At 38.7% G+C, this 11,409-nt stretch overlaps 3 protein-coding genes and 1 long non-coding RNA gene across 4 annotated transcripts; 2 read left to right on the plus strand and 2 right to left on the minus strand.

Moving 5' to 3' along the window:
- Nucleotides 1–314: 314 nt before the first annotated feature.
- On the plus strand, nucleotides 315–1,440 carry LOC110226672. Its single transcript, XR_002330609.1, has 2 exons — nucleotides 315–561; nucleotides 941–1,440. It is a non-coding gene; the product is annotated as an uncharacterized LOC110226672 (long non-coding RNA).
- Nucleotides 1,441–3,360: 1,920 nt separating this feature from the next.
- On the minus strand, nucleotides 3,361–4,263 carry LOC110226499 (probable E3 ubiquitin-protein ligase RNF144A-B). Its single transcript, XM_021018428.1, has 2 exons — nucleotides 4,014–4,263; nucleotides 3,361–3,929 (listed from the first exon to the last, which is right to left on the minus strand). The coding sequence occupies exons 1-2, from the start codon at nucleotides 4,261–4,263 to the stop codon at nucleotides 3,361–3,363; spliced, it is 819 nt and encodes a 272-aa protein (XP_020874087.1).
- Nucleotides 4,264–4,474: 211 nt separating this feature from the next.
- LOC9306403 (pentatricopeptide repeat-containing protein At4g14190, chloroplastic) lies at nucleotides 4,475–6,293 on the plus strand. Its single transcript, XM_002868259.2, has 2 exons — nucleotides 4,475–4,865; nucleotides 4,941–6,293. The coding sequence occupies exons 1-2, from the start codon at nucleotides 4,515–4,517 to the stop codon at nucleotides 6,096–6,098; spliced, it is 1,509 nt and encodes a 502-aa protein (XP_002868305.1). The 5' UTR covers nucleotides 4,475–4,514; the 3' UTR covers nucleotides 6,099–6,293.
- Nucleotides 6,177–11,409, minus strand: LOC9304378 (protein PRD1). Its single transcript, XM_002870286.2, is given in 10 exon segments — nucleotides 6,177–6,239; nucleotides 6,241–6,480; nucleotides 6,560–7,226; nucleotides 7,299–7,579; nucleotides 7,657–8,371; nucleotides 8,453–9,419; nucleotides 9,718–10,032; nucleotides 10,375–10,550; nucleotides 10,651–10,760; nucleotides 10,939–11,409. Coding segments are annotated over 10 exon segments (4,005 nt in total).

An 11,409-nucleotide genomic window follows, 5' to 3' on the forward strand; every position in this document is an offset into this window, starting at 1 on the left:
TCATTTCTCTTTCTTGAATGAGTGGTACCAAATTGATCAAACCGAATAAAGTGAATCGGTAAACCGAAATCAAATTAAACCGCACCAGAACCGGAAATAATCCATTCCACTGGAAAAGGAGACCAAGGCTTGTTTGCCACTGAACCGGAAATGAGAATCACGACTGCCACTTTAGAGTCTGAGAGTGCCACTCAAATGTGTTATTTCTATTTTGCCCTTAATGAATATTTTGATTTAATTAATTTTTAAAATCTAAAACAAAAAAAAAAAACAAAAAAAGCAACAAAAACTTTTGCTCGCATCCTCTCCTCCCAAACCAGAGGTCGCACCGCCGATCTCGCCAGCCGTTGTCTCCGGCGTCTCGCCCTCGCAATCGGTTTGTTCTCCTCTCTCTTACGCCATTATAAAACTTAGAGATTCTTTCTTAGTTCCTCAATCTTCCGATGGATATCAACAATAATCACCACCGCTCCGACGACGACGACAACGCTCCGACGACGACGACAACGCTCTCTCAGTCACCGGATGTCCTGCATAAACGATTCGAAGTTTCAGATCATTGTATAGTCTTCTTCATCTTTTGTCCTTCTCGTTTGATTTGATTTCTCTTCGAAGAGCAAGAATTTCAGTATGCGTTTATAACTTTATATCTAAGATCTCTTGTTGATTCGCTTAGATGAGTGTGGTGGGATTCGATGTTGGGAACGAGAACTGTCAATTCTGTAATCATGAGTTCTTATGGCAAATATTACCTCAAAAAATACTTTAGTCTTGAATTCCATTGCTTGTAATTGCCTCGTTGCCATCATTGTAATGTGTGTAAGGAAAAATCTGATTTGCTACCATGTTGTGCTTAGTAGTGAAAATTCTCATTGTATGGTGACCACTTTTTAGTGATAGAGAAAGAAAGCTTTACTCGATCCATGTTTTCCTTATGCAGGTCAAAGATGTGATCTCAAGATGGATCATCACAGTCTTTGGATTTTTAATTGTGATGCCACTAAAGACGCCCATGGAATCTGCTTGTTAATTGAGTGGGATGAATGTAAGACGCTTGACTATGAGAGGATTTTTGAAAAGATGCAGAAACCAGCGTTTGTCTTTGATGGTATAGAAATGTTGTTGATGTAGAGAAGCTGGGGAAGATAGGATTTATTGTTTACTCTATTGGTAAGTCATTGGACCAATGGATCAAGGATATGCATGCTCTTGCTTAGATTTGAGTATTTGCCCATTCTCAAGATTTGGAATGTTTTTGGGTTATATCAAATACTTTGTTATGTTTCTACAAAGTGACGAAATATTTTCCAATACTTTATAAATGTTGGTTAGATAGAGAGAATAAATTTGGTTATTATATTATTGCTAACGACGTTATACTTTGAGTATCAAATTTGTAAGCTTCTCATGCATTTTCATATATAAAGCTTTTACTGATTATATTTTTAAAATTATTAGTATATTAATTTCAAAGTAAATATATGATATTGTGGAAGATAAATGACTAAAAATCTTTTGTATTTGTCGTACAACCATGTTCGACTGGGTACAACTGGGTTTGACTGGTACAACTAATACCATAACTATACTGGATACAATTAAGACCATAACTATAACCATATATGTATCAGTATATGTACTTGTCGTATTCATACAACTATGTTCAATTAGGTATAATTAGGTTCGATAAGGTACAACTAAGATCATAAATGTATCCGTATTTGTATTCAATAATTATGAAAACGATAAATTAGAGTTAATAAGGATTCTAAAAACATGTTGAACTATAAAGAAATAATTTTAAATAAGTAAAACTCGAATTTATCATTTTCCTAGTGCATACTATTGTTTTCATATGAAACACTCCTTATAGTATAAGGAACACTTTGTAGGTGATCACTTCTTTTGATGCAAAAGAGGTGAAAATTATGATTTCGTGCAAATTGTATTCTGAAAACCTCTTAAACGATAATTAATAGTGTAACATCATGTGTCCAACTAGAAATTACTAATTTTTATTAGAGTCCAACTTGGAATACACAAAAATCACAAAAATCCAACTATGAATATGACAGTACAACTAGACAACTAGGTACAACTATGTTTAAAGCAAAACAATTTACCACACATGTGATGATTAAAAAATAATATCTCGCCGCCAAAATAATGCTTACGTGGATTAAAAATAATATCCCGCCGCCAAAAATGATGCTTACGTGGATAATTTTTTTTTTTTACTTCTTTGAAATTTATTAAAAATTGTTTTTTTAAATGTTATTTTTAATTGTCTCAGTTGTACCAAAGTGATCTAGTTGTACTTTCTTATAAGTAATTCATACACATAGTTGTACCTAAATAGACTAGTTGTATCTACAAAACCAATTGAACATAAATATAATCTAAATATTATTTTGGTTTACAAAAATAAGAAGTCATATGTTCTTAATCCACAACACAACAAAATACAAAAATGAAATACAAAAACATAAGTCATGTGCAATCTTAATCCACAAGTACGTGCAGACTTAACTTATGCGCTTTCTTTCCAGTTCTTGATCAAGCTCTTCCTTCCACTTATCCTCTATCTTTGACAGAGCAACACTACAAAACCAAAATATACCAGTTGTACCTATACGTAGTTGTACCTAAATATACCAGTTGTACCTAAATAAACGATTGCATACAATATGATACATATAAATAAAAAGCTTAATCGAAAACATAAGTCATGTGTTGCCATGGGCATTAGTCACTAACATAATCATATGATTTAATCTTTTTGCATCTACCCAAAATCAAGCAAAAAGTATTACACCTAGTTCTATCATCTAAACTCTCCTTGCCTTCTAGAAATCTCTTCAAGCAATTTATGCATCCATTAACGAAGCAAAAGAGATGGCAACATAGCAGTTTCCCATTCCACAACACAAACCTTGGCACAGTAGGATCTCTCAACACCAAAAGGAGCTATATAAGATTACAATGTTTTTGATCCCAGGAAATGTGGAAGAAATATGTCCAGCCTCTTCAAATGTGACATTTAAAACTAACTACTCATGTATTTTGTTAACATCCAACTTAACAAAAGCTAGCTCAATACTAATGGTTCCGTAGGCCTAAGAAACTGGTTAAAATCTTCTGCTAACTAATTGGGATTGTAACAGCTTTTGGCATAAGTTGGTAAAACTCAAGACTGATGATACACTGACCTTAAGGCCATTTCTTGGCGAACACCGTATCTTACTTTCTTCTCGAAACATATGCGGACCAGGAGCAAGCTCAGTAGAACCACCCAACAACGACAACACAGCATCCACCTACGAAATCGATTTCCAAAAATTATTAAAAAAAACCATTGTTTCACAAATTTGCATCACAGGTGATAAGAAGAAGAAGAATATACATATACCTGCATTTCATGTATAAGCAACCCTGAGACTTCTCAATATAGAGTTTGCAAGAATAACATCTTTTCCAGTTCTTTTTCTTTGCCATCGTCGCGAGCAAAATATTATCTCTTCCTCTTTCGTTCCCTGCTAGCTTCTGAAACTCCTCGCAAGTTATCTCAGGATGCCACTTAGTCCCACACTCTACACACACCATTCTATGGAAATGAGGACACTCCGAATCTTTCATCTTCACTTCACTCTTGTCAATGAAAAGCAAAGCAGAGCAATCCTTATAAGGACAATATAATCTCTTTGAACGCATCAATACTGCTTCAGAAAGAGCATCATCCCACTGATCAAAAACCTCTCTTGGCAAGATTTGACGACACTTATCTGGCTCGAGCCGAACAGAGCTCTTGCAACCAGAGACAAGACACTCGATTGAGAGGATGTTGTCTTGTAATTTTGCAGCTATATATTTCGAGACACAATCGTTGCAGTAGAAGGTAGAGCAGTCTTCTGATGTCGCGACGGCGGAAACTGAGGAGGATGTGGGGGGGGGGGATCGTAGAATAAAGAGGCGAAAACTGAGTGAACTTATTATCATTGAATACGATCGCAAACTTGGGAATCCCAATTTTGAACGGAGATCCCTTAGGAGAAACGTGACGGCTCTCCGGTAAAGATTTAGAAGAGAGGGTGAGGCATATGTGAGAGAGAGATGAATAATAAAGAAGTGGAGAAGAGACGATAGATCTGGCGAAATAGAGAGAAAGGAAGCGGAGAGAGCGAGTGTGGATATGGAAGAGGAGGAGGAGCGGAAGAGACGACTGAGACGAGAAGCAGCGGTGGTTGTGCGGAGAGAAGTAGACATGATTGTGATTGGAGATCGATGGGAGTGTTTGGTTGTAGAGATAGTAAATTTGAGGTATGATTTTGTAATTGTTGATCTTTTGAAAGAGTTTTTTTGACATTTCCTTAGTTTTTGATTTAAAAAAAAAATGTTAAATGAAATTAAAAATTAGAGGTGGCATTCCAGCCTTTTTTTTTTTTTTCCAAAAGTGGCTTTCCAGCCATTGTTTCGGAAAAGGTTCAAACTTTTGCAGAAAGCTTCGAAAGAGTGTAATGGAGAATCTGACGACGGCGCAATTTCTCCACAGAGCGACGCTACAGAAGAATCCACCTCCTCCACCATGGAATTTGAACTCAAGCTTTCTCAATTCTACCTCCTATTCAATATCTAAACTCTCTTCTCTCCGCCGTGCTTTGCCCTTGTCTATCAATGGCGACGCGTCGCAGTCCACCTCTCTTATCCACCACCACCACCGGTTTCTCAGTTCATTGCCACGGCGGCTCGAACTTCCCGGTTCATGTCCTCTACGGTTGCTTCAGGAATATGGAGATTGGAGCAAAGACCATTTCTGGGCTGTTATTCGTTTTCTCCGTCACTCCTCAAGACTCCACGAGATTCTTCCTGTAACTTACTCTCCTTTATATCTATCTCTCATGAAATGTGAAAACATGAAGATGAAGACTTTTTCTCAATTGCAGGTTTTTGATGCGTGGAAGAATCTTGAGCGTTCACGAATAAGCGAGGCTAATTACGAGAGGGTTATAAGGCTTTTATGTGAGGAAAAATCGATGAATGAAGCAATTCGAGCTTTTCGCGGTATGATTGATGATCATGAGCTAAGTCCGTCTTTAGAAATATATAATTCAATCATCCATGGTTATGCTGATGAAGGGAAGTTTGAGGAAGCTATGTTCTACTTAAATCATATGAAAGAGAATGGTCTGTTACCGATAACCGAGACATACGATGGCTTGATTGAAGCATATGGTAAATGGAAAATGTATGATGAGATTGTTTTGTGTCTCAAGAGAATGGAGTCTGAAGGTTGTGTGCGTGACCATGTTACTTATAATCTACTCATACGCGAGTTTTCCCGAGGAGGGTTGCTTAAGAGAATGGAGCAAATGTATCAGAGTTTGATGTCGAGGAAGATGACTCTGGAGCCTTCTACATTGTTGTCCATGCTTGAAGCTTATGCCGAGTTTGGGCTAATTGAAAAGATGGAAGAAACGTGTAACAAGATAATAAGGTTTGGGATCTCTCTGGATGAGGGTTTAGTTAGAAAATTAGCTAATGTTTACATTGATAACCTCATGTTTTCGAGGCTTGATGATTTGGGTCGTGGCATTTCTTCCTCTAGAACCCGTAGGACCGATCTGGCTTGGTGTCTCAGGCTTCTGTGTCATGCCCGACTTGTGAGTCGGAAAGGTTTGGATTATGTTATTAAAGAGATGAAAGAAGCTCGAGTTCCTTGGAATACAACTTTTGCCAATATCACACTTTTAGCTTACTCAAAGATGGGAGATTTTAAGAGCATTGAGCTGTTACTCTCTGAGCTACGGACAAAACATGTGAAGCTTGATCTTGTAACTGTAGGGATTATCTTCGACTTGAGCGAAGCTGGGTTCGACGTTACTGGAGTTTTCATGACTTGGAAAAAGATTGGTTTTCTTGATAAGCCTGTGGAAATGAAGACAGACCCTTTGGTTCATGCTGCTTTTGGGAAAGGGAAGTTTCTTAAGAGTTGTGAAGAAGTGAAGAACCAGTCTCTTGGTATGAGAGGGGAAGAATCGAAGGCATGGACTTACCAGTATCTAATGGAAGTTGTGGTTAAGAATCAGAAAACTGTACCTTAGTATGTAAATTTGAACCTATACAAACACTAGACTGTATGTAGACACTAACACTTGTAAGCTTCTCTCAAGTCTCCCCTTCTACACGATTCTCTCTGTTTGCATTTGTCTTGTTTCTTCTTGTATAGACCTTACACGGTCTTGTATCAGTTACATCATTCCCTGATAATAGCTCGAAGAATTGTTCCATTTCGTCGAGAATCTGTTTCTTCTTCTGGGTGTATGTTTGGCTTCCACTTGTGTGTCCAAATGAATTAGATACCATCAAATGAACAAGATAGTTGCAGAGCTCACTATGATCATGGATTGAGGAAATTTTCAGTTGCACTTGTTCTTCAACTGCCTCATCTCGAGTTCCATTCCTGTGCATTTGTTTTCTACATTCCTGCAGGACCAGAGATTTTTATGAAATCGATTTGATGTATTCAAAACCTATATCGACTAACCTTATCTGAATTACTAACCTGGAATGCACGATTCAACTTGGTCACTTGCTGGGAATTCAATAGCTCAGCCTGCATAAGTTCTCGAAACAATATTACAATCTCTCTGCTGATATTTATCCCATTCAGATTTTGAATCATGCTAGAGATGCAAGACTCATCAAAAACAGTTCCCAGCCACACTGGCTTGTTCTTGAGTCTTAGCATGGCAACGGTTAGATAGACTGCTGGCTTGTGGTGGTTCACGTATGCACTAAATGCTGAACAAGGCATGGCCAAGGAAACTGACATTTCTTCTGCAATAAACCTGTACCATGAGCTGGTCTTAAGCATCTCTGTTCTTCCTTCCATGTCTTCCCAACCTAAAATCATGGACAGACAAAGCGCAGAGTTTGTCGCTACTCTTATGTCATCACAGAATACAAGACCACCTAAAACAGTCTTCATTGATTTCAGGTAACTTGATGAACACCGTGGTTGCTCTTTTTTTATGTCAATCTGTTCTGATAGTCCAGTGAGCAACTCCAAAAGACAATAAGAGGCGATAAGCTTGATTTGTGGTGCTCCAAAATGCATCAACCTGCACAAATTATGGCAATGGATGCAGACTACGGGTAGTGTTTCTAGGCTGGTCGACGTGCCAAAGAAAGTTTGCCAATCTACTGCTCCAGCTAGAACAATCTGCAAACTAAAAGGCCAAAAGGGAGTTAGGGAACGGTTAGAAGTAGGATCTAACAGTTTAAACAATTTCAGACGCTACCTTCTTAATGAGAAAAAATAGAGAGATAACGTGAATGCTAGAGCCTCCCCGATGTCAGTTTCATCCTGATACTGAGTCAGTGCTGGACCCTTTGAGCAAGCTACATCAACCACAGTGTTGATTGCTGATACCAAGTACGAATTCAGTAGTATACTTCGCGAAGCTTCCACAAGTGCTCCATCTGAAGAGTGGTACAGAACCAATGAAAGAATGCCAATCACCATCACATCTTCATGGTTCTGTTTTATGGCAGTGTCTCGCAAGCTCAAAAAATTTAACAACTACAAAACAAAGAGGATTCAGTGAGCTCTTTGATAAAATGGCAATGTTGGTGGAGAACAAGTCTAGATGGCCATACCTTTATCGATACAGCATCCCATGATTCATCAATCATTAGCACTCCAGGTTGCACACAAGCTAAAATGTTGAATACTAGCAGAAGGAGTGTTTTAAACGATGTTCGCAAGGCTGAGTTATTAATACCAGAAACGAGTCTATGAACTACATTGCCAATGCCAATCATAGAAAAATGGTTGGAGGCAGTTGGGAATATAGAAACAATTGTGGTAATTAGATTTAAAATCGAGATAACATCATTCTCTTGCTCTTCCTTCTCTGCGAGTTGTGTCAACAAGTTAACCAGAAGAGTTGCGGCATAGTTGTCTTCTTCTGATATCAACTTTGCAAACCAATATGTGAGCGATCTCTGTCTGCCATCTCCATATACATTGTGAACTTCATTTCCAATTAAGTTGGTCCGGGAGATCTTTTGGATCTGGTAAGTTAAACTTTTGCTGATACTTTCTTGTTGAAAAAGCCACTTCAGAGATTCTAGATGAATATTACTGGAACCCAAGTCCCACTCATATTCGTTTAATAGATGGAAGAGTATTCTCTCAGCCTCTAGACTGTAGGATACCTGGTATCTCTCGTTTTGAAGACTCCTGCAAAGACCATACAGATTCACTAGGTTGAGCATAACTGGAGAATCAGAGAATGCACATATTAAACTTGTCCTGTTTAGAATAATGTATTGCTCCAAAGAAGCTAAAACCAGCTTATCATCTGCAAGCCTGCAAAAAGGAAGAGAGATAGATTACAGATCCTTAGTGCATCGATCAAAATCATGATTCAAAATCAAAAACCTAATTCACCTGTCATTGTACATCCAACTGGTATGGAAAATCAGCAGAGCTGCGGACTGGCAAGAAGCCAATTCTTGATTATTGGAACTGTCTTGCCCGAGCAAAAACAGCAAATCTTGTGGATCCGAAGGAAGACAATGAAGAGCATCTCTGATATGTGACGCCGTTTTCTGTTCGAGAAGAACATCAACAAGGGAACTGAGCATCAAATATATCCTCTGTTTCATGTTAGCCGTACAAAAGTTTCCAAGACATCCAAATGAAAAGCTGAACCAATCTGCTGAAACAAGCATCTCTGCAAACTCCTTGGCTTGAATATCTGAATTCTGTAGCAGAATAGAATGGAAAGTTTCCATTATGCCAAGAGTTGCTTCCTCATTGACCTCGTTGACATCAGCAAGAAACCACGGCAATAGATGTGATGCACACACGTCTATAACACAGTGTCTTAACTCAATGCAACTGGTCTTGTTTATGGATGTTGGTGCAGTACAATATGCATATACTTCATTGAGTAAGTAGACTGCATGCAATATCTGGGTTGAATCTTTCTCAGGGGGACTAAGAGAGGCCAAAATAGCATGTCTCAAGGATTCTTGCAATGATGTTAACACATCTGCAGTCTCCGCAAAAGATGGAGTTTTCATAAGGGAAACAAAGACTGAGCAGATAATCGCAAATGCATCCGGAAATAATCCCATCTCCTGAGAATAATATCTTTCAAGCATCCTTTTCAGAACCAGAGCAATTTCCTGAACTTGAGTACTAGAAGCAATCCCAGGGAAATCTGAAATACAGCTCGAAATAAGCTTCAGTGTCTGGATTTGAAAAGGATGGCAAGGAACTTCACCTACATAGTGAAGCACTTGGATGACTGAAGGAAACCCAATAACAAGTCTCTTCCGAAAGGATTGCTCGGCTAAGAAAAATAGATCAAGAACTCTGAGGCATGAGTTGATGACCTGATCTTTACATTCTGTTCATGAAAAGCACATCAATCAGATACAGAAAATAATAAATATATCAATGCTCGTGCAGATGTGAGCTTCCAGAGGACAAAACAGCAAGTTAAAAAAAAGACTAACTGAACAAGTTGTTAAATTTGTGAAGGAAACAATGAAATATGCATTTGACATCTGAAAGAGGTAAATGATAATTTCATTTCTTAGCTTCTCAACCTTCAGCTAGTGTCTGGAAAACTTTATAGTCTGTCCAGTATAAAGGAATGCCCAAGAGCAGTATACTATTAACTTATTCACGGAGACTACCAATACCTGATAACCGCAGTATCTCAAATATATAATCAGCAACATTTTCGTCTACCATAACTTGAATCTGTTTGCTTGGTTTACTCTCTTGGGATACGTAGTGGAAGATAAGATCAAGGGTTCTTATTTGCACCTCACTGTCAGTGGAAAGCAACGGCCCTTTAATTGCCTCAGCAAATAAGACATTTAAACAAGGCCTGGCGACTAGAGTCTCAGCTGTCTGCATAGGGTCATCATCAACTTCATCCAAGCTCATGCTGCTGAAATTATTTGTATGTGAATTTGCTAAAAGACCTTGCTGGGCCAAGATGGTCAAAAGGGCTACAAAGTTCAAATTTCTCTGTTAGCTGAAATACCAAATTATAAAGAAACAGTAACAACAATAATGATTGGAGACTCAAACTGAGAATGTACTACTGCTTTATGGAAAGGCATTAACAGTTTTTTCATGGTTTTCCAGTCTTTCTATAGCCAATGTCAATATCACCAAACATTTTTTCAATGGAAAATGCTGAATTATTACTTAAGCGCGACAAGACTATCAGGCGGGAGAACTAAGTCTTTAGGATATGACAATGCAAATCTATTCATGGCTGAGTTAAAGGTGAAAATATGTCTACCGCATAAGAATGAAGCAGATAGATAAAAATAACTCATACGAACCTACACAATTCAAGCGAACATCATCTCTCTGTGTCTTTGCAAGAGCCTCCAAAGATAGGCATAAGAGCTTAGGACACAATGAAGAAAGAACTTCAATGCCATCAACATTTTGTTCTGTGAACTGTAGAGCAGAAAACTTGTACAGAACGAAAAGGATTTCACCGCGGATCTCCTCACTAGTATGAGAAAAAAAAAAGATAACAAACAGGATAAATCACAACAGTCCCCATACAAGATAGTAAGAACAGTGCTCACCAAGTGGTTTATGCACATTACCTTGGTAATTGAAGACCTTCAACGAGTTGGCAAACAAGAGCTTCTTTATCTCTGATATGGGAATTGACGTCTATATTCTCACAATTCATCAGAACGCCAAAGCAGTGAAGCTGCAAAACACAGATATTAAGAAATGTATAAGAGATTTCATTAGCAGAAAACTTCAGCAACTGCAACAAGCTTATCCATGCTCAGATGAGTCGCAATTGCAGATCTAAATCTAATTAGATGGATTCATGAAAATATCAACGAGAATCCCCAATTAAAACCCTAGAAAGGTAACAATACCATATGGAGCTGTCTTCGGCTCCAACCCAAAGCACCAGAAGAGAGCTGATCGGAGATTCTCTCCACAAAATCCTCGCCGATTGAAGATTCCACAGCGGAACAGAGAAGAGAGATCATATCCATAATCTGGATTGCGATTGGAGCATCATCAATCGAAGAGAGAGCGTGGACGAGAGGCGATACGAGAAAGTGGATATGAGAGGAGAGTAGGGTTCGGAGGAAGATAGGTTCAGAGAGAGCAATTGAGAGCTGGTGAAGCGCGTAGGAGACGTGGACGGTGGGGACGCGTTGGTCGGAGACGAGATTGGAGAAGCAGATGAAGCAGAATACTCCGCCTTGGTCGGCGCGGAGAGAAATTGTGGATCGGTGGCCGTTCGCGCATTGCGGGGACAGAGATTGATGGTCTGGATCCGCCATAGATTCATGGAGGAGATGATCGGAGTCTTGCTGCTGTGAGTCTAGGAAGAACAT

Source organism: Arabidopsis lyrata (assembly GCF_000004255.2).
Source record: "Arabidopsis lyrata subsp. lyrata unplaced genomic scaffold ARALYscaffold_7, whole genome shotgun sequence".
NCBI lineage: Eukaryota > Viridiplantae > Streptophyta > Magnoliopsida > Brassicales > Brassicaceae > Arabidopsis > Arabidopsis lyrata.

Bases quoted from the DNA above. Each gene is read 5' to 3' on its own strand.
- LOC110226499 (XM_021018428.1), bottom strand. From the start codon at position 4,263: ATGTCTACTTCTCTCCGCACAACCACCGCTGCTTCTCGTCTCAGTCGT. The intron at 3,930-4,013 runs GTTTGCGATCGT...CATCCTCCTCAG, and splicing joins TTCAAAATTGGGATTCCCAA to TTTCCGCCGTCGCGACATCA.
- LOC9306403 (XM_002868259.2), top strand. From the start codon at position 4,515: ATGGAGAATCTGACGACGGCGCAATTTCTCCACAGAGCGACGCTACAG. The intron at 4,866-4,940 runs GTAACTTACTCT...TCTCAATTGCAG, and splicing joins GACTCCACGAGATTCTTCCT to GTTTTTGATGCGTGGAAGAA.